General features: G+C 44.3%; 1 protein-coding gene across 8 annotated transcripts; it reads left to right on the forward strand.

Moving 5' to 3' along the window:
• ZNF454 (zinc finger protein 454) lies at positions 1-26,711 on the forward strand. 8 transcript variants are annotated; one of them, XM_073994968.1, is made up of 5 exons: positions 1-253; positions 1,444-1,583; positions 6,650-6,776; positions 7,189-7,278; positions 24,702-26,711. In XM_073994968.1, the coding sequence occupies exons 2-5, from the start codon at positions 1,551-1,553 to the stop codon at positions 26,030-26,032; spliced, it is 1,581 nt and encodes a 526-aa protein (XP_073851069.1). In that variant the 5' UTR covers positions 1-253; positions 1,444-1,550; the 3' UTR covers positions 26,033-26,711. The 8 variants fall into 8 exon arrangements, with proteins under 8 accessions (XP_073851069.1, XP_005558783.3, XP_005558782.3 ...); XM_005558726.5 differs by having other exon boundaries at positions 1,447-1,583; XM_005558725.5 differs by having other exon boundaries at positions 1-196.
• The last annotated feature ends 21 nt before the right edge of the window (positions 26,712-26,732 follow it).

The raw sequence follows: 26,732 nt of genomic DNA on the forward strand, positions 1-26,732 counted from the left end.
GCAGTTCAGCTCCCGGCTGCAGACTCCAGCTCATTGTGTTCCGACTGCGATGTGGCGCTTGCGATCTCTCGCCGCCGGCAGAGGCTCCTCGAAGGGCGACACGGGGGTGACCAGGCACGGTGGTCAAAGCCGCAGAGGGAGAGCGGGAGCGGTCGTGAGGTCGTCTGGGGAGAAGGGCGGAGGCAAAGCCGAGGAGGTGCGGTTGTGGTCCCTTCTGCAGGACGCTGATCCAATGCCCCAAACTTCCCGGAATGTATGTCTGAGATTTGATCCCAAACAGAGAGAGGGAGGACGGCCAGGGGTGGTCATCCTGGGCTTGGGGTCGAGTCTGTGAGTGCCTGTGGAGGAGATGGAGCCAGGGCCTCTGGCCTGTGTCTTGGAGCGGACTCTGAGAAGCCCCGGGTTTCCGCTCAGGTGGTAGATACGCGCCTGGCGTGGTTCCGAGGCCGGAGGCGGCCGGTGCAGCAGCCCCCGAGGGACCCGGCGAAGCGGCAGCGGCGGGAGGGGGTTGTGTGTGATTAGGGCTCCTGACCCTTCCCTCTCCCCTCCCCCAACTCACACAAACGCCGCTTCTGCCCACCTGTGACTCCAGGCCACCCAAACTGGGCCCCAGAGAGTGAGAACCCTGAGGCCAGAGAAGGGTTTGCCTGAAAGGCTGCAACAGTGAAGAGCCAGCCTTCTTGGCCTCCTTTTTGAGGAGGAAGACGACGACCCTCCTTTTCCTCTTCTCCTGTCACTCCCAGATAAGGCAGCTGTTCCAAAGCCGCCGAGGGAGAGCGGAGCGCTCTTCCAATCCAATCGAACCCACACTCTGCCCTCAGTTGCCTCTGCCCATCGCTCCCACCTTTTCGGGTACATCCTGGTGGATTCTGGAGCTGAATAACTTGTTAAAGAGATAATTCTCGGCCGGGTGCGGTGGCTCACGCCTGTAATCCCAGCCCTTTGGGAGGCCGAGGCGAGCTGATCACCTGAGGTCAGCAGTTCGAGACCAGCCTGGCCAATATGGTGAAATACCGGTCTCTACTGAAAATATAAAAATTAATCGGGCGTGGTGGCGGGTGCGTGTAATCCCAGCTACTCAGGAGACTGGGGCGGGAGAATCGCTTGAACCCGGAAGGCGGAGCTTGCAGTGAGCCAAGATCATGCCATTGCTCTCCAGCCTAGGTGACAGAGCGAGACTCTGTCTCAAAAAAAAAAATTCTCTTGAGATCGCCCAGTGAGGCTGAAGGGAAAGACCAGAGGATGGGTGGAAGGCATGAGATCTGGGCCTGGAACAGGCTTTCTGCAAGGAATAGTCAGTGTATGATAGGAGAGAGAATGGGGAGCAAACAGGAACCAGAACACTCACTGCCTGGGGTCCTGGTGTCCTCCCAGGATGTGAACGCTCTCTGCCTCACTCTGGACTGCTGTATGAGAGCTTTTGACCCAGTCCTCTCCTAACAGCAGGTGTGTAGACCCTTCTAGCCTGAGGAGTTCTGCAGGTGTGAAGCTCTACACCTGCTTCCATAGCACTTTGCCTGTCCCTAAGAGGGCTCATCGGAGAAGAAAGAATGGCTGTCAGCCACCTGCCAACCATGGACCAGGTGAGTGGGGGTCTCTTCCCCCTAAATTGCTTTCTGGATTTGAAGAGTGTGGCATGTTTCCTTCCTCAGATCAGGAGCTTTTCTCCCAATCCAGTCCCACCCAGACACTGACCTCAGTTGCCTCTCCCCAACCACCACCCACCCCCTACCCTCACCCCATATCTGGCTCATCCTGGTGGGTGTGGGTATAACTTGCTAAAGGTCACATATATGTCACAGCTGAGACTGGAACCCAGGTTCCTGTGAAATCAAAACCTGTACTCTTTTCACTAGCAAGTAAGATTAGGAGTCTGAAGTGGTAAAGGCATGTATTAGTCCCTTTTTGCCTTACTCTGAAGAAATACCTGAGGCTGGGTAATTGATAAGAAAAGAATTTTAATTGGCCCACGGCTCTGTAGGCTGTACAGGAAGCATGGTGTCAGCATCTACTTCTGATGAGGCCTTTAAAAGCTTCCAATCATAGCAGAAGGTGAAGGGGGAGCAGGTGCATCACACGGTGAGAGAGCGAGCAAGAGAGAGAAGTGGGAGGTCCTAGACTCTCAAACAACTGGATCTCATGTGAACCAGCTGAGCGAGAATTCACTCATCACCAAGAGGACGGCACTAAGCCATTCACGAGGGATCTACCCCCTTGATCCAACACCCCCACCAGGCCCCACCTCCAACACTGGAGGTCACATTTCAATAGGAGATTTGGAAGGGACATACATCCAAACCATATCAGGGCAGGACCTCACACAGAGCTCAAAGAAGGGCATCGTGGGAACACTTTTTTGAGGAGGTGTGACTTACTAGACTCTTTTTCTTTTATGAAATTTGGCTTTTTTACCAATGAAATTATTCAAAAGACTATGCTTCCAAAAAGTCCTATAATTTCCTAAAACACTTGAACAGTCCTAGCATCTTTAGAATAAGAATATGGACTGTGCTTTGAAGGAGACAGCATTCATTTGGGCATATACATTCTGATAGATTTGGTTAAATTGTTCTAATTCCTTCACATTTAAACCTCCCCAAGGACTGGAATGTGTGGCAGGAATCACTGGAAAGGATGACCAGCTAGGTGGGAGCGCCATGTTCAACATAGCACAGCTCACTGGCTGCTCCCCTCCTCTTGGCTTCTGACTTGTCACTTGGGACCTGTCTCATGCACCACTTTTTCTGTGAAACCTGTCTCCACCCACAGTGCCAGTCTGCTGTGATATTTTCCTTCCCTAACCTTTTCCTCAAAGTCACTGTTGGTGTCATACAATTTATCTTGTGTTTATAGGCTGCCTTAATTTTGTTGCCATTCAACAGACATATGTTAGAGCTGTAAAATGTGCCAGGAATTATGATCTGGGCTACAAATACAAAGTGAACGATAAATGGTCCCTGACAAATGGGTTCATGGCTTCCATCAGAGTGTTTCTTGACTGCCTGCCATGGGCCAAGTATCTGGGTGCAGGTAACAGAAACCTAATTCAGACTGCCTTAGGCAGAAGCAGGCACTTATTGGAAAGATATGGAGGTGTTTCCTCAAAAGCAAAAGCAAAGACACAACTGGATGTTGACTATGGAAGTGGGGTCTACAATAACCTGAGAGTCCTTTCTCACGGACCTTTGGATCCTTCTCTGGGCTTCTGCTGACCTCTTCTTTCTCAGTGAACACCAGCTCCCTTAACTTCTCAGCCAACTGGGAAGACAAGAGCTGTAATAGCTACTGGATTTTACATGCTAGGTCAGGTTTCGGGTACACCTGTGTGTCAGGACAGAGACTTTCCTCTGTGACCCCATCTCACAGTTTCTATGAAAGGGACTAGTTCTAATCAGAAGGAACAAGGTCCTATTGTGTAGAATGACTAGTTCCATGGGACCCATGTGTGTATGCACATATGCACACGTGTGTGTGTGTGTGTCTGTTGAGGGTGTGTGTCACAGGGTGTGTGGGGGTATTTGTGTGTGTGTGTGTGTTTGGGTGTGTGTATGTGTTTGGGTGTGTTCGGGTGTGTGTGTGCTTGCGTGTGTGTCGTGTGTGTTGAGGGTCTGTGGGGGGATGTGTAGGGGTGTGTCTTTGTATGTGAGTTTGTGTGTCTGTGTGTCTCTATGTTTGTATATGGGGGTATGGGTATGTGTTGTGTGTATGTGTGTGTGCACTTGTGTGTGTCTGTGTGTGTTGGTGTTTGTGTGTGTATGTGGGTGTATGGATATGGGTGTGTGTGCACGTGTGTCTCTGTGTTTGTGTGTGCCTCTGTGTGAGTTTATGTGTGTTTGTATGTGGGGGGGTATGGATATGGGTGTGTGCGCTTGTGTGTGTGTGTGAATGTTGTGGGGGGTGTGTGTTGTGTGTGTATGTGGAGGGGTATGGGGGTGTGTGTGTGTGCTTTGTGTTTGTGTGTAGGGAGTGTGGGTATGGGTGTGTATGTGTTTGTAGGTGTGTGTGTGCACGCTTGTGTATGTGTCTCGGGTGTGTGTGTATGGGTGTGTGTTGTGTGTGTGTGTATGTGGAAGGGTGTGGGTGTGTGTGTGTCTCTGGGGGAGTGTGGGCATGGGGGTGTGTGTGTTTGTGTATGTGGAAGGGTGTGGGTGTGTGTCTCTGTGGGGGAGTGTGGGTATGGGTGTGTGTTGTGTGTATGTGTGTGTGTGTGTATGTGGAAGGGTATGGGGGTGTGTGTGTCTCTGGGGGAGTGTGGGTATGGGTGTGTGTGTGTGTGTGTGGAAGGGTATGGGTGTGTGTGTCTCTGTGGGGGAGTATGGGTATGGGTGTGTGTTGTGGGTATGGGTGTGTGTTGTGTGTGTGTGTGTGTATGTGGAAGGGTGTGGGTGTGTGTCTCTGTGGGGGAGTGTGGGTATGGGTGTGTGTTGTGTGTATGTGTGTTTGTGTGTATGTGGAAGGAAATGGGTGTGTGTGTGTCTCTGTGGGGGGGTGTGGGTATGGGTGTGTGTTGTGTGTATGGGTGTGTGTTGTGTGTATGGGTGTGTGTTGTGTGTGTGTGTGTGTGTGTGTCTCTGTGGGGGGGTGTGGGTATGGGTGTGTGTTGTGTGTGTGTATGTGGAAGGGTATGGGGGTGTGTGTGTCTGTGGGGGAGTGTGGGTATGGGGGGGTTGTGTGTATGGGTGTGTGTTGTGTGTATATGTGTGTGTGTGTGTGTCTGTGGGGGAGTGTGGGTATGGGTATGTGTGTGTATGGGTGTGTGTGTGTATGTGGAAGGGTATGGGGGTGTGTGTGTCTGTGGGGGAGTGTGGGTATGGGTATGTGTGTGTATGTGTGTGTGTGTGTGTGTCTCTGTGGGGGGGTGTGTGTATGGGTGTGTGTGTGTATGGGTGTGTGTTGTGTGTATGTGTATGTGTGTGTGTGTGTCTCTGTGGGGGGGTGTGTGTATGGGTGTGTGTTGTGTGTATGTGTGTGTGTGTGTGTGTCTCTGTGGGGGGGTGTGGGTATGGGTATGTGTGTGTATGGGTGTGTGTGTGTGTGTGTCTCTGTGGGGGGGTGTGGGTATGGGTATGTGTGGGTATGGGTGTGTGTGTGTGTGTGTGTGTCTGTGGGGGAGTGTGGGTATGGGTATGTGTGTGTATGGGTGTGTGTGTGTGTGTGTGTCTCTGTGGGGGGGTGTGGGTATGGGTATGTGTGTGTATGGGTGTGTGTGTGTGTGTGTGTCTCTGTGGGGGGGTGTGGGTATGGGTATGTGTGGGTATGGGGGTGTGTGTGTGTGTGTCTGTGGGGGAGTGTGGGTATGGGTATGTGTGTGTGTGTGTGTGTGTGTGTGTCTCTGTGGGGGGGTGTGGGTATGGGTGTGTGTTGTGTGTATGGGTGTGTGTTGTGTGTGTGTGTATGTGGAAGGGTATGGGGGTGTGTGTGTCTGTGGGGGAGTGTGGGTATGGGTATGTGTGTGTATGGGTGTGTGTGTATGTGGAAGGGTATGGGGTGTGTGTGTGGGGGGGTGTGGGTATGGGTATGTGTGTGGGTATGGGTGTGTGTTGTGTGTATGGGTGTGTGTTGTGTGTGTGTGTGTATGTGGAAGGGTATGGGGTGTGTGTGTCTCTGTGGGGGAGTGTGGGTATGGGTATGTGTGTGTATGGGTGTGTGTTGTGTGTATGTGTGTGTGTGTGTGTGTCTCTGTGAGGGAGTGTGGGTATGGGGGGGTTGTGTGTATGGGGGTGTGTGTGTATGTGGAAGGGTATGGGGGTGTGTGTGTCTGTGGGGGAGTGTGGGTATGGGTATGTGTGTGTATGGGTGTGTGTGTGTGTGTCTCTGTGGGGGGGTGTGGGTATGGGTGTGTGTGTGTATGGGTGTGTGTTGTGTGTATGTGTGTGTGTGTGTGTGTCTCTGTGGGGGGGTGTGTGTATGGGTGTGTGTTGTGTGTGTGTGTGTATGTGTGTGTGTGTCTCTGTGGGGGGGTGTGTGTATGGGTGTGTGTTGTGTGTATGTGTGTGTGTGTGTGTGTCTCTGTGGGGGGGTGTGGGTATGGGTGTGTGTTGTGTGTATGTACACCCTGAAGAAAAGCAGGAGTTGCTGAGCAGCCGCAGATAGGTGTTGAGTACATGGGCCGTGTTCCAGATGTGGGGAAGGCCAGGAGATGTGGAGACAGACAGCCCACATCTTGGAGTTAACAGTCCCGTGGGGGAGACAGAGTAAACCAAACATCACAATAAATTGGGGCAGTGTCTTGATGGGTCCTCATAGACAACTGCAGGAGCCGTCAGGGAAGGCTGCGCTGAGCAAGCAGTCTATGCTGAGACCTGCATAGGATTTGGTCCCCTGGGGTGAGGGGAGAGGCAGGGCTAGGCGGTGTGAGGGAGATGGAGAAAATGTTCTGGGCTGAATGGATGGCAAGTTGGAAGTCCCAGTGCTGAGGAAGCCTATCTTCACCACCATATATGTTTCTTCAGAGTGGGGAGCAACGTCTAGTCCAAAGCTAGGCCCCTAGGAGACCCTGAAGAGTGACTAACTTGCCACAGAACGCCAGCTCCCTGTGTGCCAGCAGTCCTGTAAATCTCCACAAGCTTCTAGAGGCTGCCAGTCTCTTTTCTAGAGAACCATGTGCATGGGTAGCCCCTGGTCAAGGAGAATGAATTTGCTGTTGCAGGAATCGGTGACCTTCAAGGATGTGGCTGTACTCTTCACCCAGGAAGAGTGGGGGCAGCTGAGCCCAGCCCAGAGGGCCCTGTACAGGGACGTGATGCTGGAGAACTACAGCAACCTGGTCTCACTGGGTAAGTGGGACCCCTGCAAGGTTACTCTTCACTTTTGGGGATCTCTTTAGGACCTTTCCATTGACACCATATAGAAGATTCGGTTGGACCAATTGAGGACGCTGTCTTCAACGGTGCTATTGATACTTACCTGTCCTTGGTGTCCTGGGCACAGGCCTCTTTTGGAGTCCACTGCGGATGCCTCAAAAGTGACTAGGGTCAAACGCTTTCTTTCTGGCAAGGAGAGGAACATGGGAACAGATTGTGTCAGGCCTCAGTCGTCTTTTCCTCCCACTGGGAACATACCTGGCCCTGCGCTTTCCTATCAAGTCCTCTTTTCCAGCAAGTTCTGAGGACCAGGCTTTGTCTTTGCAATGATTTTTATCTCTTGTATAAACAGATGTGGTTTATTTTTGTCTCCCCTTAAAAACAGGACTCTTAGGACCCAAACCAGATATGTTTTCCCAGCTAGAAAAAAGGGAAGTGTGGATGCCAGAGGATACCCCTGGAGGCTTCTGTCTTGGTAAGAATCATGTGTGTGGGAGACACCGGGAGGAGCCCTGCTGGGCAGGGAAGGCTCCGTAGGGAAGGCAGTGAGGCTCGCAAATGCACCAGTCTGTGAATTGAGAAAAGAGCCTCTTTCACCTTTATTCACCTTAATACCTTGTTACTACATTTGTTCTAGCCTGCACTGCCAAAATGTAGCAGGCCTGGACCCTCCCAGCAATGATTTTTCTTCTCTCCCTCTTTGGCACAGATTAGTAGAGTCTCTGGTCTAGAAAAGACTCAACTTCATCTGGGCAGTTCTCCCCACAGCCCATTCCTGGGTGTCCTGTTCAGCATCTGACAGTGCAGTCTGTGCCTGCCCTCTCTCATGAGGAGCCACAGCATGGCAGCTTCTGGTCTTAGGAGCCAGTGTTCGTGTGCCTGCTAGGTATCTCCTCCAGCTACACGTTGTACTTTCCTCAGCTACCTCCATATGTGTTTGCCCACGTGGATTCTTTCTCTTCTGCGTTTTGCCGGCCTAGTAAGTAGCACAGATTTGTTGCCTGGGACATGACAAAAGACATGACAGTTTGGTGATGGTTACTTGTCTTGAGGAGCTCATTGTATCTGGTGGCTTAAGGGCAGTGATGTGTTTTGCTCCCTTAATCCCCAGTATTCTAGAGTGCTTAGTGCCTTACCCAAGACTGTAGCGTTTCACTATCAGCTAGCATTTTGCAGAGTGTCATGTATTTTTACAAAACTTTTGTTATAGATTTTCCACAGTAACCCAGTGTAGTAGGCAGGAATTTATATCCTACAATAAATAACTGTGTACCTGGAATATCTAGAACCCAATCTGTTATGGAAATTAAATTTCTTTTTTTTTTCTTTTTTTTTTTTTGAGACGGAGCCTCCCTCTGTCGCCCAGGCTGGAGTGCAGTGGTGCAATCTCAGCTCACTGCAACCTCTGCTGCTTGGGTTCGAACAATTCTCCTGCCTCAGCTTCCCGAGTAGCTGGGACTACAGGCTTGCGCCACCATGCCTGGCTAATTTTTGTATTTTTAGTAAAGATGGGGTTCCACCATGTTGGCCAGGCTGGTCTCGAATTCCTGACCTCAAGTGATCCACCCACCTCAGCCTCCCAGAGTGCTGGGATTACAGGCATGAACCATCTCACCTGGCCAGAAATTAAATATCTTAATTCTAAAACTCACTTGGCAAAAAACTTTTTAAAATATATCCAATGGCATTCTGAATAATCTATGAATCTGTATGTTCCATTACCAAACTAAGGCATTTTAAATATTTTATTCTGTATTATGCAAATAGTCTTATAACAAAAATGGAGGCAATTAAAAGAAATTCATCCACAGTTCTACCACCTTGGCATCACTGTTTTTACCTAAATCATTCAATCATCCATTCATTCATGATTCAAGGAGTCTGATTCTTCATTGCACCCTTGAGAGAGGAGTATGGAGGGAGGTGAAGAAGACTTTTGTGCCTACAGAGATTTCATAGTCAGGTGTGGGTGATGACATGAAAGTACAGCCAGCGACAGTTGAGTGTACCCGGGCCCCTCCCCACACTCTGTTTCCACAGTCATGATTTCTGAGTTTCCTGGAGATGCAGCACTGAGGCTGGTTTGTGAAGGATGATTAGCAGTTAGCCAGTCAGACATCAAAGAAGACTTAATTTGTGACTCAAGAAAGTTTTATAGCTTTTCCATTTCCTATTAAAATTTTATGTGTATATATAATTTATGTAAATTTAAATATATATTTTATATAAATTATTCCGTGAATTTATTTATATTTAAATAATAAATTTAATGTATAATTTATATAAATTATATGTGTGTATATATATTTTTTAAGACACAGTCCCCTTCTGTTACCAGGCTGGAGTGCAGTGGTGTAATCATGGCTGTCTGCAACGCTGAACCTCCTGGGCTCAAGTGATTCTCTTGCCTCAGGCTCCTAAATAGCTGAGACTATAGGTGCCTACCACTGCCTGGCTACTTTTTATTTATTTTTTATTTTTTATTTTATTTGAGATGTCACCCAGGCTGGAGTGCAGTGGTGCAGTCTCGGCTCACTGCAACCTCCGTCTCCCAGGATCAAGTGATTCTCCTGCCTCAGCCTCCCAAGTAGCTGAGATTACAGGCACACGCCATCTCGCCCAGCTAATTTTTTGTATTTTTACTAGAGATGAGGTTTTGTCATGTTGGCCAGGCTGGTCTCAAACTCGTGACCTCAGGTGATCCGCCCCCCTTAGCCTCCCAAAGTGCTGGGATTACAGGTGTGAGCCACTGTGCCTGGTCTTTTTTTTTAGTATTTTGCCCAGGCTGATCTCAAACTCTGGACTTCAATCTCCTGCCTCAGCCTCCTAATAAAGTTATATTTTTAAAAAATAGATCTTCTATTTTGTTTTTTGTCCACTGGGAGTTTCTGCTGTAAAGAAGTGCTGGTCATTTCCAAATAACTAGTCTTGTCACTTGTCAGTTCCTAGTTCATATTGTTACTTCCTAATTCATATTCATTCTCAAAATATTTGTTGGATTCATTTTTAGTTTTTTTCTCTTATTTCTGTTTCATTTCTTTTTGTTTGTTTGTTGTTGTTGTTGTTTGAGATGGAGTCTCGCTCTGTCACCAGGCTGGAGTACAGTGGCACGATCTCGGTTCACTGCAACCACTACCTCCCGGGTTCAAGCGATTCTCCTACCTCAGCCTCCCAAGTAGCTGGGATTACAGGTGTGCACCACCATGCCCAGCTAATTTTTGTATTTTTAGTAGAGATGGGGTTTCACCATGTTTTTGGCCACGATGGTCTTGATCTGTTGACCTCGTGATTCACCCACCTCGGCCTCCCAAAGTGCTGGGATTACAGGCGTGAGCCACGGCGCCCGGCTTCTGTTTCATTTCTTAATGACTGGCTAAGACATCAAAGACCATAGAACACTGATAATAGGTTTTCAAGGAATTTGATCTAGAAATTTTCCATTGTTGCACTAATTAGTCATGGTTTAGAATACACACTTTTCGTGTGTGTGGAGACAAGGTCTCAGTATGTTGCCCAGGCTGGTCTCGAACTCCTGGGCTCAAGTGATCCGCCAGCCTCAGCCTCCCAAAGTTCTGGGATTACAGGTGTGAGCCACCGTGTCTGGCTGACACTTATTTTTAATCATACTAAGAAAAAGTCCTTGGTAAATACCTTTCCTTCTTAGTTTTTCTATTCTCTGTGCCATGAGCTAGGGGAAGGGGAGAAGAAAGCTGACATTTGAGCACCTGTGGATCAGCACCCTGCTGAGAAATTTGGAGGGATTTGTGTTCGCTTCCCCTTTTAATCCTTACAACCTGTGAGGCAAGGATGACTGACTCCACTTCGCAGAAAATGGAGCCTCAGCTGCTGAATGAAGTTGGACTGACGTAATGCTGCTATTAAGAGGCAAGTCAGGGCTAGCATGAAGCCAGCAGGAGACTCATCCAGCCCTTCAAGTGTTGCACTTTCTTCCCTTCTCCAAAATTGTTTTAATTACATATAAATTGTTTACTCACCAAACGTACAGAAAACTGATTCCTTAAGGCCAGGCGCAGTGGCTCACGCCTGTAATCCTAGCACTTTGGGAGGCTGATGCGGGTGGATCATGAGGTCAGGAGATTGAGACCATCCTGGCTAACACAGTGAAACCTCATCTCTATTAAAAATACAAAAAACTAGCCGGGCGAGGTGGCAGGTGCCTGTGTCCCAGCTACCCAGGAGGCTGAGGCAGGAGAATGGCGTGAACCCGGGAGGCGGAGCTTGCAGTGAGCCGAGATGGAGCCACTGCACTCCAGCCTGGGCGACAGAGTGAGACGCTGTCTCAAAAAAATAAATAAATAAAAAAGAAAACTGATTCCTTAATTGAGGAGTAGCTAATACCTTTTATAATTTCTTCCTTATTTATTAATCTGTTGAGGTTTATTTTTGCTACATCAATTGTATGTTTTACTGTTTAGCTTTATCTTTTTTGAGTTATAAAATGTATTAGATTACAACTATGTATTATCTATGATGTTAACATTGTATATTATGTCCTCTTATTTCCAATTTTATCTGAACTTTTTTTTCTTAAATTTGCTTAGAATTTCTTTTAAAGAACCATTTCTTTTTTTTCTTTTTTTTTTTTTGAGACAGAGTCTCACTCTGTCGCCCAGGCTGGAGTGCAGTGGCGTGATCTTGGCTCACTACAACCTCAGCCTCCTGGGTTCAAGCAATTCTGCCTCAGCCTCCTGAGTAGCTGGGATTACAGGCGCGTGCTACCACGCCCGGCTAATTTTTGTATTTTTAGCAGAGATGGGGTTTCACCATGTTGACCAGGATGGTCTCCATCTCCTGACCTCGTAATCCTCCCATCTCGGCCTCCCAAAGTGCTGGGATTACAGGCATGAGCCATCACGCCTGGCCTTAAAGAGCTGTTTCTTATTTATTGCTCTTACATGTAATTTCTACACACACCATTATCATTTCTTTGTTTCACTATAAAATAATTTTTTTTTTTTTTTTTTTTTTGAGAGGGAGTCTCACTCTGTCACCCAGGCTGGAGTACAGTGGCGCAATCTCGGCTCACTGCAAGCTCCGCCTCCCAGGTTCAGACCATTCTCCTGCCTCAGCCTCCTGAGTAACTGGGATTACAGGCACCCGCCACCACGCCCGGCTAATTTTTTGTATTTTTAGTAGAGACGGAGTTTCATTGTGTTAGCCAGGATGGTCTGATCTCCTGACCTCCTGATCCGCCCGCCTCAGCTTCCCAAAGTGCTGGGATTACAGGCGTGAGCCACCGTGCCCGGCCAAAATAAATGTATTTTGAATATTGTACATCATGTATACACAGCCCTTGTTTGGGAGTTTCTTTGCGGGTATTCATAGATGTAGAGGTACTAGATTTAAGGGTATATGCTCCTTCAACTTTACTAGATATTCGCAGATTGATCATCAAATTAGTTGTTCCAAATTATACTAACAGTTGATGCAAATTACTGTTACTTAACATCCCTGCCCAAATTTGGAACTATCAGAGTTTTAAAAACTTCTGTTAGTCTTATTCCTGAGAAATGGTATCTTGTGGTTTTTATTTACATTTCCTTCATTACCAGTGAGGTTGAACAGCTTTTCATATACTTACTGATTATTTACTTTTTGTGACTTACACATTCCTATTCTTTGCCCATTTTTCTATGACAGTTTCTTTTTGTATTCATTCATAGGAGCTCTGTCTGTATTTAGGAATCTGCTTTATCAGTTAATCAGTGAATGTCCGTTATCCAGTCCATAGCTTACCGTGTCTCTTTCTTTATGAACAGAAGTTCTTATCTGATGAAGTAAAATATATCGGTATTCGTCTTTATGATATTTGTTCTTAGTGCTTTCTGTGTCCTGTTTAAATCATCTTTTCTACCCTTTGATCCATGAGGGAAGGACTTTGTCTTGTTTGCTCTTGTATCTTGGGCAATACTAGGTCTCAGTATGTATTTGCTGAATAAGTTCATTTCTAATAATTTTTACCTTTTTCTTTTTTTTTTTTCTGTGTGTTGTCAAAAGTTTGTCTTTTTTAATAGACTTTTAAATGAATAAACATGTGACTTTGCTGATCCTTTCTATTTTTATTTATTTTATTAATTTTTGTTCTTCACTGTTTCCTTGAACTTTTTGGAGTTTATTCTGTTTTTCCCCCTTTTTCTTTCTTTTAAGCATTTATTTTTAATTGAAGTAATACAGGCATTTAATGAAACTCTATGAGGTTTGTAGTGAACAATGGTGGCTCTTCCCCCCACTTCCCCTTTTTGCCCTCTCTAGAAGTAGCCACTCTCTCTTTTTTTAGCTGATTATTTGATATATTTGCTTCCATTTCTCCAAGTGACATGTTTGTGTTGCTACCTCTTGACTTTTCAGTTTTAGACAGTATGTATTGAATTCTTTCTATACAAAGTGAGGCTTAAACTTGGCCCCGGCCCCTTCAACAACTCCTGCTTATTGGATTTCCATTCGCCGTCCTCCCAGTTGTAGTGTAGCTTTGACTTCGTCAATAGTCAGTGTTGACATTCTTAAACATTAGTCATAACTGAACTGTGTAGGAAATTATGACAACTTCTGCTTTCCTAAGCAACGTATTCCTAGAGTTCATTAGTTCTTAGTTGAGTTTATATTGATCATTAATTTGATCTCAGTCCTTCTCTCATTGTCTTCATCTTTTCTGGAGCCTTCTGACCTCCATTCTAGACGGCTCGGCCTTCTGCAGCTGGTGCCCAGCTGGCATCCTGAGAATCCCCTTCTATCCTGGGCCGTTCACTGTGCTGTTCACTGTGTCCTGTGTCTTCTTTCATGGTTTGCTCTCTCCTTTTGGTGGCACACATCTCCTTGTAGCTTCCTCAGGAAGAATGCGAGGAAATACATGTTTTCTACCGTATTAGCTTGTCTGTAGATGTCTTTTTCTCTCCCTGACACTTTATGGATCATTTGACTGGATAGAATTCAGCACTGGGAATCATTTTCCTTCAGAAATTTCACTTTACTCCATTGTTTTCTGGACCTCAGGCTGCTGTTAAGAAATCCAAAATCACAGCCGGGTTCGGTGGCTCACGCCTGTAGTCCCAGCACTTTGGGAGGCCAAGATGGGCAGATCACGAGGTCAGGAGATCGAGACCATCCTGGCTAACACGGTGAAACCCCGTCTCTACTAAAAATATAAAAAATTAGCCGGGCGTGGTGGCGGCGCCTGTAATCACAGCTACTCGGGAGGCTGAGGCAGGAGAATGGCGTAAACCTGGGAGGTGGAGCTTGCAGTGAGCTGAGATCGCGCCACTGCGCTCCACCCTGGGTGACAAAGTGAGATTCTGTCTCAAAAAAAAAAAAAAAGAAATCCAAAATCGCTCTGTTTCTTAATCATTTGTAACCTGTTTTTCCTCTCTGAAAACTTGCAAGATCTTCTCATTTACTCCAGTGATCTTAAATTTCCTGATGTTCCCTGCCGTGGATCTATTTTTATCCACCAAGCATTGGTGAGCCTTTGGCTGAGCATTTAGTGAAACTTTCCATCTAAAATTCCCACCCAGCCAGGCATGGTGGCTCACACCTATAATCCCAGCACTTTGGGAGGCCGAGGCGGGTGGATCACTTGAAGTCAGGAGTTTGACACCAGCCTGGCCAATGTGGTGAAACCCCATCTCTATTAAAAATACAAAAATTAGCTGGGTGTGGTGGCAGGAGCCTGTAATCCCAGCTACTCGGGAGGCTGAGGCACAAGAATCGCTTGAACCCGGGAGGCGGTGGTTGCAGTGAGCTGAGATTGCACCACTGCACTCCAGCCTGACTGGAGTGCCAGGCTGGACAACAGTTGGGCAACAGAGTGAAGCTGCGTCTCAAAAAATAAAAATAAATAAGTAAAATAAAATTCCTGCCCATTGGCATTAGGACATTTTCTCTATTATTGTTTGATTTCCACTTTCAGTTTTTTTTTCTTTTTCTCTTTGCGGAATACTTGATACTAATAATGGACACCCTAGACTGGTCTCTAATTTTCTTATTATTGAAATTTTCATCTTTTATGCTCTTTTGTGTACATGCTTTTTGTCAGGTTTCCACAACTTTGTCTTCCAACTCTTCTGCTGAGGTTTTTAAAAATAATTCTTACTCAGCTTCATCGAATTACAATTACATGGAATAAAATTCACCAATTTGAAGTGTAAAATTTGATTAGTTTCGACAAATTTATACAATTTGTACCCATCACCAAGTCAAGGAAAATAACATTTTTCTTTTTTCTTTTTTTTTTTTTTTTTTTGAGACGGAGTCTCCCTCTGTTGCCCAGGCTGGAGTGCAGTGATGCAATCTTGGCTCACTGCAAGCTCCACCTCCCGGGTTCACGCCATTCTCTTGCCTCAGCCTCCCCAGCAGCTGGGACTACAGGTGCCCGCCACTGTGCCCAGCTAATTTTTTGTATTTTTAGTAGAGATGGGATTTCACCGTGTTAGCCAGGATGGTCTCGATCTCCTGACCTCGTGATCCACCCGCCTCGGCCTCCCAAAGTGCTGGGATTATAGGCGTGAGCCACTGCGCCCAGCCGATAACATTTTTCTTATCCCCCAAAGTTCTGTCTTAACTCCTTGGCTGTTAATTCCCTCCCCTGCCCACAGCTCCTGCCAGTGACTAACCTACTTACTGCCACTGCGAGTGCCCCTCTCCAGGATTTCATGTGAATGGAGTTGCACAGTGCATGCTCTTTCTGTCTGACTTCTTCACTGGCGTGATGTCTTTGAGGTTCATTCCTGTTGTTTCACATGTCAGCAGTTCCTTGCCGTTGCTGAGTAGCCTCCCACTGTATGGATGTACCACGGTTTGCTTGTCCGTTCATCACTGGTGAGGATTTGAGTTGCTTTCCGTTTTGGGCTAAAGCCACTGTGAACATTCTTGTGTAAGTTTCTGTGGACATGCTTTTTTGTAGGCATATGTTCTCACTGGGGTAGTTGCCTAGGAGTAGGATTGCTGGTTGTATACTAAGTGTGTGTTTAACTCTGTCATAAACTGTGAAACTATTTTCAAAGCGACCATTCCATTTTGTATTCCCATGGCTATGTATATGGGATCTGGTTTCTTATTGCACTGGTTAGGACCTCCCGCACAAAGTTGAGTAGCAGCTGTAGTGGGGTGGCTTTGCCTTCTTCCCTTAGTGGGAAAGCATTCAGCCTTTCACCGTTGAGTATGATGTTAGCACTAGGCTTTTCGTAGATGCTCTTCATCAGATTGAGGAAGTTTCTGCCCATTTCTGGTTTGAAGTGAGAGTTTTATCACAAAAATATACTAAATTTTTGTCAAACGTTTTTCTCAAACCTTAAGATGATGCTGTCGTTGATAAAAGGAATTACATTGGTTTTTAAGGACCAAGTCAAAGTTGTATTTCTGGGACAAGTATAACTTAGTTTTGACTTACTTATCCTTTTTAAGTATTGCTGAATTGAATTTGTGAACATTTTGTTAAAGAGTTTGCATTGATATTCATGAGCGATATTAGTCTATAGCTTCCTTTCCTTATAACCTCTCTGTCTCTGGTCTCAGAGTAACATTAGTCTTACAAAATGAATTGGGAAATTTCTCCTTCTGTTTTCTGGGAAAATTTGTGTCAAAATGCTGTTATTTCTTTATTAAATATTTGGCAGAACCAGTGAAGTCTTCTGGGCCAGGAGCAGAGACTTGTGGGACAGTTTTAAACAGCAAATTCAGGTTCTGTGGCTTTCTTGTCTTCGATGGCTCACAGACTGTAGCCACAGCCTTCTGAAACCCTGACCTCTGTCCCCTCAATTTATCGAGACCCCTGGGCTCTGTTTGGGTCCTGTGCCGTGACCTGGAGTCTGCCTCCAGGGAGTAAACTGGGGCATCCGTAGGTCTTACCTAGCTTGTTTCCCTTCTCTCAGGGACCACTGTCCTCCACCACCATTTGTCATTTACCTTAAAACAGTCATTTCATACTTTGTTCTGGTTTTCTAATTGTTTACAAAAGGAACTCTCTATTTCGTTTTTGAATTCTCTAATCATTTTTAATTTCCAAGAACTCTTGTTTCTCTGAATATTGTGAATATTGCCTCTTTCAAAAATAAGCTCTTATTACTGTTTTACAGCTAAAATATCTTACATTTAAAGAGAATGATTTTCAAAAACATTTTCTTCTCCCATCATTGGATCCATTTTCTCTAGTTTTCTGTTTGATGCTTTTGGTATTTCTTTCTTGTGAGAGGCTTTCCTCAGCTAGCTAGTAATCCCTCATTGCCTACCCAATTAGACAGCGGGAAGACTAATGTCCTTTTTGGAAGTTCTGGGTAAGTGGGGCTTCAGTCTTCAACACAGTTCTCCAGCCCCAACACAGTTCTCCAGCCCCAACACAGTTCTCCAGCCCCAACACAGTTCTCCAGCCCCAACACAGTTCTCCAGCCCCAACACAGTTCTCCAGCCCCAACACAGTTCTCCAGCTCCAACACAGTTCTCCAACCCCAAGCATCTTCAGTCCAGAGCGACTTTGTTTTGCTCTCCTGAAAAAAAAAAAAAAAAAAAAAAAAAGCAAGCCTCTAGTCTTTTGCCACATTGAGAAAGGGCAAATCCCCCAGTTCCCTTGAGTTGGGAAGAGGACCTGGGCACCTAAGGGCAGGGTAAACTGACCTTAAAGCAGTCTTTATTTTTATTTATTTATTTTTATTTTATTTTATTTTATTTTTTTTGAGACAGAGTCTCGCTGTGTCGCCCAGGCTGGAGTGCAGTGGCCGGATCTCAGCTCACTGCAAGCTCCGCCTCCCAGGTTCACGCCATTCTCCTGCCTCAGCCTCCCGAGTAGCTGGGACTACAGGTGCCTGCCACTACACCCGGCTAATTTTTGTGTTTTTAGTAGAGACAGGGTTTCACTGTGTTGGCCAGGATGGTCTCGATCTCTTGACCTCGTGATCCACCTGCCTCAGCCTCCCAAAGTGCTGGGATTACAGGTGTGAGCCACCACGCCCGGCCCAATCTTTCTTATTTTATTCATCCTAACTTCCACTTCGAGATGAAATTGATGGGACCAATTCTTGAAACTTGGGGTGATTGAGGAGTGAATTGGTCTAGTGTTTGGTCCCTCCCTGGGTGTGACCCTCTTGACTACATTATAAAGGAGGCTTGGAACATATTACTTGCATGCCACTTCAAACCCTACATTAAGTATTATAACACCATCTTTTTTTTTTTTTTTTTTTAATATGGACCAGTGCAGGTAGGGATATGGCTCCTTAATTCAGCCTGCCCTGGAGTGACCTGGGCCCCAGTGAGCGTGCCTGAGTTGCTCACACCAGAGTGCAGAGTGCTCTTTCGTGCTGCAGGCTAGGTCAGTGCCAGTAAGTCCCGTCTTACTGAACTGAATTAATTCACACCTCAATTAATTTTCAGTGTGGTCAAACGAGGATGCATTTGATGCCCCTCTTCATAAACTCTTTTTGAAGATGAGTGTTATTATGTAATATAAAATATTTAAAAAGTCAAATAATTACCCTCAAAAAATATTTTAAGTCATGTATTCTCTTATATATAGACGTTATGTTTTAATAGATGTCAGTATCCAATAGCTGATAGAAAAGAAAGCTAGAAACTGGTGTTTTTATTGATTATTTTTGAAAGCCATCTCCCAGATTTTTTAAAGCAAACTTTTTTTGAAGTTTATACAGAAACTGTTTTCTGTATACATCTGTATACAAAAAGTACATAGATCATAAATGTCCAACTCAGTGAATTCTTACTGTTTAAATATATCTGCATAGTCAGCACTCATATCAAGAAATATAACATTACCAGCACCCCTTATAACCACCCAGTCCCCTTGCAGTTTCTTTTGTCGTAAAGGTAACAGTTACTCTGGTGACAGATTTGTTGTGCCTGTTTGTAAACTTTAAATCATACAGTATGTACTCTTTCATGTCTGGTTTCTTGCTTTCAACAGTATGTTTGAGATTCATCCTTGTTGTCACTTGGAACAATAGTTGGTTCATTCTCGTTGCTGTATAATGTTTAGCCATATAAACCTGTCATTATTTGTACATTTTACTGTTGCTAGACATTTGGTTCATTTCTAGCTTAGAGCTATTACAAATAGTACCATTATGAACATTTCTTGTGCAACTTTTAGAAAATATTAGGTACACGTTTTCATTGATTAAATAGCTAGGAGTACTATGATTATGCATATGCAAACTTTAACAGACATAACCACATGGTTTTCCGAAGTGGTTATACTAATTTATACTCCTACCAGCGAAATGCAGGGTTTCCATATCATCTCTCATACATTTAGTATTATCTTTACAATGTTTTTTCTACCATTCTAGAGGATGGATGGTTATAACTGAAGTTGATCTTCTTCTTTTTAGTATTTCGATGCCCTGTCTTGTAAAGTAACTATACATCTTTGCCCACTCTCTGTTTTGTTGTCTGGTCTTTTGTTACTGGCTTACAGGCCTGGGTATTAGAATGTAGAATCCTGTCATATATGTGCATTGCAAATGGCGTCTCCCACTCTGGATAATGACGCCATCTGAAAAATACAAATTCTGAATTTTCAGACACCTGAATTCATCAGAGATCTTTTTCTTTTCCTGCCTATGGTTAGCACTTTCTGTGTTCTATTTAGGACATCTTAAGCCCGTGAAGATCTGTTTTCCTGTAGTAGCTCCAGTATTTTGTCTTAAGTACTTAGGTCTACAGTCTATATGGAAGATTGATACTCATTGTTTTCTGTAGAGGTGTCCGGTTGACCCGGGATCATTTGCTGAAAAGCCCATCTTTCCCCCATCGTACTGCACTGTCACCTCTGCCATATATGAGGTGACTGCATGTCCGTGGGTCTGATTCTGGGTTCTATAGTCTGTTCCATGGGTCTGTTTGTGTACGCATTTGTTGTGGACTCTATTGTCTTTCATTCTTTCTATCTAATCTTGTGCCAACACAACATTGCTTTAATTACTCTAGCATTATAATAAGCCTTACACTTGCTGATGTAAATTCTCCAGTTTTGTCCTTTCCTCTTAGAATTTTAGAATTGGCTATTCAATTTTCACAAAATTCCTGCTGGAATTTTGATAAGAATTGGGCTGAAAGTGTAGATTAATTGGGGACAATTGAGAATTTGAAGTCAAATGTGTTTATTGGGTTGTTGAGACCATTTTTTTTTTTTTTTTTTTTTGAGACAGAGTCTCGCTGTCACCCAGGCTGGAGTGCAGTGACGTCATCTCAGCTCGCTGCAAGCTCCGCCTCCCGGGTTCACGCCATTCTCCTGCCTCAGCCTCCTGAGTAGCTGAGACTACAGTCGCCGCCACCGTGCCCGGCTAGTTTTTTGTATTTTTAGTAGAGACAGGTTTTCACCATGTTAGTCAGGATAGTCTCGATCTCCTGACCTCATGATCTACCTGCCTCTGCCTCCCAAAGTGCTGGGATTACAGGTGTGAGCCACAACGCCTGGCCCCCTTTTTCTCTTTTACTATTGTTTTTTCTTCTTTTCTTTCTTCTTTTCTTTTTTTTTTTTTTTTTTTTTTGAGACAAGTTCTTGCTCTGTTGCCCAGGCTGGAGTGCAGTGGTGTGATCATAGTTTACTGCAGCCTTGAACTCCTGGGCTCAGGCGATCCTCCCGCCTCAGCCTCCTGAGTAGCTGGGACTACAGGAACACATCACCACGCCTGGCTGACTTTTAAAATTTTTTGTAGAGATAAGGTTTCACCATATCGCCCAGGCAGGTCTTGGACTCCTAGACTCAAGTAGTCCTCCTGCCTTGGCCTCCCAAAGTACTGGGATTACAAGCATGAGCCATTACGCCCAGCCCATTCCTTTTCTTTTTTTTTTTTTGAAACGTAGTTTCACTCTTGTTGCCCAGGCTGGAGTGCAATGGAACGATCTTGGCTCACCGCGACTTCCACCTCCTGGGTTCAAGTGATTCTCCTGCCTCAGCCTCCTGAGTAGTTGGGATTATAGGCATGCACCACCACGCCTGGCTAATTTTGTATTTTTAGTAGAGGTGGGGTTTCTCCTTGTTGGTCAGGCTGGTCTCAAACTTCTGACCTCAGGTGATCCACCTGCCTTGGCCTCCCAAAGTGCTGGGATTACAGGCGTGAGCCACCACACCTGGCCAGCCCATTCCTTTTTTTAATGGTTTGACTTCTGAATCATTGAGGGTGCCATATGAACATATTTCACTGTGATTATTGCTGTATCTATTTTTCCTTTTTATTCTGTTTTTCATTTATACATTTTTAAAGTTATGTTGTGTGCATACAAATGAAAATTTGTTGTATGTTCCTGGAGAATTGACCCTTTTGTCTATATAAAATACTTTAAAGTCTATTTTCTCAAATACTGTGTGATTTGTCTGTTATTAGTATGGATATAGCACCTTTCTTTTATAAGATATATCCTTTTTAATTCTTTTATTATTTCAGTGTCTATATTTTTGGTATTTCTTTTCTAAGTGATATTCAATTATGTTTTATTTGTTTATCCAGTCTCACAATCTTTTTTTTTTTTTTTTTTTGAGATGGAGTCTCATTCTGTCACCAGGCTGGAATGCAGTGGCATGATCTCAGCTCACTGCAACCTCTGCCTCCCAGGTTCAAGCGATGCTTCTGCCTCAGCCTCCCGAGTAGCTGGGATTACAGGCACCCGCCACCACACCCAGCTAATTTTTGTATTTTTAGTAGAGACGGGGTTTCACCATGTTGGCCAGGATGGTCTCGATCTCTTGAACTCGTGATCTGCCTGCCTCAGCCTCCCAAAGTGCTGGGATTACAGGCAAGAGCCACCACACCTGGCCCACAATCTTAGTTTTTAAAAATAACTTAGGTAAGTTACTATGTATGGGATTTTATATCTACTATCCTATTATTTATTTTATATTTCACTTACTTGCTTTAAATCCCTTGTCCTTTTTTCCTTCCTTCTATTGGATTAAATATTTTTATTGTGCCATTTTTACTCTGTATTAGTTTGTTAATTAACCTTCTTTACTTAGTCTTTTATTGTTAATGCTAATAAATAAAACCAGCTTATTACTGTCCAAAATAAATTTTTACTTTTAATAATTCCCAGACAGTGGTACAATCTTAAAAATTAACACCATTTTTGGCCAGGCACGGTGGCTCATGCCTGTAATCCCAGCACTTTGGGAGGTCAAGGCAGGCAGATTGTGTGAGCTCAGGAGTTTGCAACCAGCCTGGGCAACACAGTGAACCCCTGTCTCTACTAAAATACAAAAAAAAAAAATTAGCTGGGCATGGCAGCGTGCGCCTGTAGTCCCAGCTACTCAGGAGGCTGAGGCAGGAGAATCACTTGAATCCAGGAGGCAGAGGTTGCAGTGAGCTGAGATCACCACTGCACTCCAGCCTGGGCAACAGAGCGAGACTCGGTCTCAGAAAAAAAAAAAAAAAAAATTAACAGCATTTTCTTCCTTCTACCTTTATTTTTGCTATATATTTTAATTCCACATATATTTGCAATCCATTAAGACATTATAATTATTGTCTCATATAATCAATTGTATTTTTATTTATCCACATATTTAACTTTTCCATTGCTTTTCGTGCCTTCTTACATTTTCATATTTCCACCTGGAATTATTTTTCTTCTACCTGGAACACATCTGTGTTTCTTTTAATGTAGATCTGCTGGTGACACCATCTCTGTTTTTGTTTGTATGGAAATATCTACTTCATGCTTGATTTTTAGAGATATTTTCTCTGTGTGTTGAATTCTAGCTCGACAGTTCGGTTCTTTCAACACTTCAGATGTTACTTCATTGTCTTCTGGGTTCCATTGTTTTCATTAAGACACTGCCAGTCTTAATTTTGCTTTTTCAAAGGTAATGTATCATTTTTTTTTCCAAGCAACTTTCAAGTGAATCTTTGGTTTTCAGTAGTGCCTAGGTGAATTTTCTTTGTAGTTACCCTTGGAGTTTATAGCCCTTCTCAGAGTTCATTTTTCAGCCTTTTTCTTTTTAAATAGTGTTTGTCTTTTTAGCCGTGTGTTACTATGGATATTTTCTGCTTATGTGTTTTTGTAGCTCACTGTTCCTCTCTTCTGCTGTGTTTGATATCTTGTTAAAGATACTGAATTCATCATTTCGGTTACTGTATTTCTCAGTTCTAGAATTTCCATTTGATTATTCTGTTCCAATTCTTTGTTGTAATTCTCATTCCCGTTTCCTTGAACACATGAATCGCAGTTGTTTAAGGTTCACATCTGATAACTCTGGTGTCTGTGTTCTGAGGTTCTTTTTCTATTGTCTGTTTTTCCCTCTTCATTCAATTTCTTAGCACAGCCGGCCTTTTTTTATTGCGTCCCTGACACCATGTGTGAGGGAGAGCAGAGGCTCTAGATGTTGTTCTTCCAGAGAAGATTTAACTTCCCTAGGAGCAGCTAGAGTGCAAGTAAACCATCCTCCTCCAGCCAAGGGCTGAATAGCTGGAGGTTGGTCACAGTATTTGTAAAGCTTTGTCACTGCTCATTTGCCCGTGCTGCTAGTTTTGTAGCCCGGCAGGAGTCCCAGCTGAGAGCTTCACGTTTATCATGACTCTCCTTGGAAGGTCCCGGTTCTGTTGTACCGAAAGACTGGAAAATTCTGGATTTCTGCTTAACTTTAATCTTTTGCCCTGTAAACCTTAAGAATTCAATAAAATGTTTGAGTAACAAGCCACTGAGTATTGGGATCCCCTCTCTATATTTTCATTCTCTCCCAAATATTAGACTATAAAGTCGGCCTGGGTGACATCTCATGCCTTCAGACAGATAACTTTTTTCAGTTCAGATTTTCTAGTTGTTTCTGCAGAAATGTTGGTCTGCCACGGGCTACTCTCTTTGGGCCGGAAGTGAAAGTCAGTCCTCAACATTTTGACATTTGGCAATACTGATGTTTAACTTTGACCATTCTTTGTTTTGAACAGGGATATATTATTCTGAGCTCAATAGGATTTTAGTCTTGAAATATGCCTGTTTACCTTTCTTTTCCTAATAAGTAAAGAAGTTTGTTTCTTTGATTCTAAAAAGATACCAGGAGTGCCTTTTTGTAGAAGATTTTCTGGAGTGAGTGGGAAAAGGAGGTAATAAGGATGGCTTGTTCTTGATAGGATTTCTCATGAATTTTGCATCATCTGTGTTTAGAATCTAGTCCTTAGTATTACATTTTAGCTCCTCTCCTGTTTGCCCTGAGAATACTTGCCAGCAGTGCTTACGGCTGCAGCGTTTATCCTGAGATAACTTTGCCACAAAATGTCTCATGGCACAGTTTCCTCCCCTGGTGTCACGTTATTCATCCGGGTTTGGAGACATTGCTTCCTCACAAGCAATAGGAGGTCCTTATTATTTTAGTAGATATGAGCATTTCACACAGCCTGTACAGCAGCCTGGCTTTTTATTATTCATCTGAATGCTCAAATGAGCCTATATGTTGATTTTAGTTTACTCTAGAGTCAAGGTTTTTTCCTACCAAGTGTTCACTGCTATTTTCAGTGGTTTCTTAAGGCCACATCTGTGTTGTTTTAAAAACCATCTCATTTGAATGGACAGGGCACTTTTCTTCTTGTCTGTTAGCATCATGTGGTCTTTATCCATTTTTTGTTTTTGTTTTTGTTTTAGGCTTAGAAAATCAAATAACTTCCCTATTATCACAAAGAAAATATGTGTTGTACTCAATTCTAAGCCAGGCCTGTGACTTCTAAGATCATGCTTCCAAGCTCTCCTGCCTCATACACTATACATGAGGTCAACCTCTGCCATAGTCCCCTGTTCACCCCTCTTTTCTGTCCTTTCTTGTTACTTCAGAAAATCTTCAAACTCGAAACCTGCCTGTTAGCATTCTGAGCAGGCTCATCATCTCACCTCATCCAAATGCTTTACTAGGGTAAAACGGACATTTTTATTTTTGATGTGTTTCAGACTGGATGACTCTGCCTGCCAGTAAGAAATCTACCCTCAGGGTGGCGATTCCTGAAGAAGAATTGGGCCAATGGACAATGAAGGAAAGGTTCCGCAGCAGCAGTCACTGGAAGTGTGCTAGCCTGCTGGGGTGGCAGTGTGGAGGCCAGGAGATGAGTTTGCAGCGAGCGGTGCTCACTCACCCCAGCACCCCGTCTGGGATTGGTGGACAGGAATGGGATGAATCTGGCAGCACTATGAGCTCATCTCCTCACAGTGCTCAAAGTCAGGGATTCCAGCCTCGCAAAAATGCCTTTGAGTGTAGTGAGTGTGGGAAAGTCTTCTCTAAGAGTTCAACTCTTAATAAACATCAGAAAATTCATACTGGAAAAAACCCAAATCAGAAAATTCATGTGAAAGAGAAAAGATATGAATGTAGAGAATGTGGGAAAGCCTTTCACCAGAGTACGCACCTTATCCATCACCAAAGAATTCACACCGGCGAGAAACCCTATGAATGTAAGGAATGTGGCAAGGCCTTCTCAGTGAGCTCCTCGCTTACATACCATCAGAAAATTCATACTGGAGAGAAGCCTTTTGAATGCAACTTATGTGGAAAAGCTTTTATCCGAAATATACACCTTGCCCATCATCATAGAATACACACTGGAGAGAAACCTTTTAAATGTAACATTTGTGAAAAAGCCTTTGTGTGTAGGGCACATCTTACCAAACACCAGAATATCCATAGTGGAGAGAAACCCTATAAATGCAACGAATGTGGAAAAGCCTTTAATCAGAGCACAAGTTTTCTTCAGCATCAGAGAATCCACACTGGAGAGAAACCCTTTGAATGTAATGAATGTGGGAAGGCCTTCAGGGTGAACTCTTCCCTTACTGAACATCAGAGAATTCATACTGGAGAGAAACCTTACAAATGTAACGAATGTGGGAAAGCTTTCAGGGATAATTCATCCTTTGCACGACATCGGAAAATCCACACTGGAGAGAAACCGTACAGATGTGGCTTGTGTGAGAAGGCCTTCAGGGACCAATCGGCACTAGCCCAGCATCAGAGGATTCACACCGGGGAGAAGCCTTACATGTGCAACATCTGCGAAAAAGCCTTCAGTGACCATTCAGCCCTCACCCAACACAAGAGAATTCACACCAGAGAAAAACCGTACACATGTAAAATCTGTGGGAAAGCCTTTATCCGAAGCACCCACCTTACTCAACATCAGAGGATTCACACAGGAGAGAAACCCTACAAATGCAACAGATGTGGGAAAGCGTTTAACCAGACCGCAAACCTCATTCAGCATCAGAGACATCATATTGGAGAAAAGTGACATGAGTACAGTTTGTCTGGAAGACCTTTGAGACTGAGTAGATTAATTATTGAATGTAAGATAATCCATTCTAGAGGATAACTATGAAAACTTACATCAAGATCGTCACTTTATTTACTGAGGGTCAACTTTCACAGTGTCATGGGGTTTGGGCACTTAAGAATGGCAAATACTCAGCCAGGTGTGGTGGCTCACGCCTGTAATCCCAGCACTTTGGGAGGCCGAGGTGGGCAGATCTCAAGGTCAAGAGATCGAGACCATCCTGGCTAACATGGTGAAACCCCTTCTCTACTAAAAATATTAAAAATCAGCTGGGTGTGGTGGCAGGTGCCTGTAGTCCCAGCTGCTAGGGAGGCTGAGGCAGGAGAATGGCGTGAACCCGGGAGGTGGAGGTTACAGTGAGCTGAGAGCACACCACTGCACTCCAGCTTGGGTGACAGAGTGAGACTCCATCTCAAAAAAAAAAAAAAAAGAAAAAGAAGAATGGCAAACTCCTCATTATTTAATACTGCTTCAAATAGCAGTACTGTTTGATTTGTCTGAATTACCAAATATCAGAACCAAAATGGAGCTTCATTAACAGCATTAAAATTGGTTTATCAAATTACATTTTGACTATTAGAGAAACTGTGGAATTGTAAAAATTAAAGTTGAAAAGCAAAGGAACAAAAAGGTAAAATGGCCTACAAGCATTTCACTC

This window comes from Macaca fascicularis, chromosome 6 (genome assembly GCF_037993035.2).
Source record: "Macaca fascicularis isolate 582-1 chromosome 6, T2T-MFA8v1.1".
Classification (NCBI taxonomy): Eukaryota; Metazoa; Chordata; class Mammalia; order Primates; family Cercopithecidae; genus Macaca; species Macaca fascicularis.

Excerpts from the sequence above, each read along its gene's own strand:
- ZNF454 (XM_073994968.1), top strand. The coding sequence starts at position 1,551 with ATGGCTGTCAGCCACCTGCCAACCATGGACCAG. Across the intron at positions 6,777-7,188 it reads CAGCAACCTGGTCTCACTGG|GACTCTTAGGACCCAAACCA; the intron begins GTAAGTGGGACC and ends CCTTAAAAACAG. Across the intron at positions 7,279-24,701 it reads CCCTGGAGGCTTCTGTCTTG|ACTGGATGACTCTGCCTGCC; the intron begins GTAAGAATCATG and ends GATGTGTTTCAG.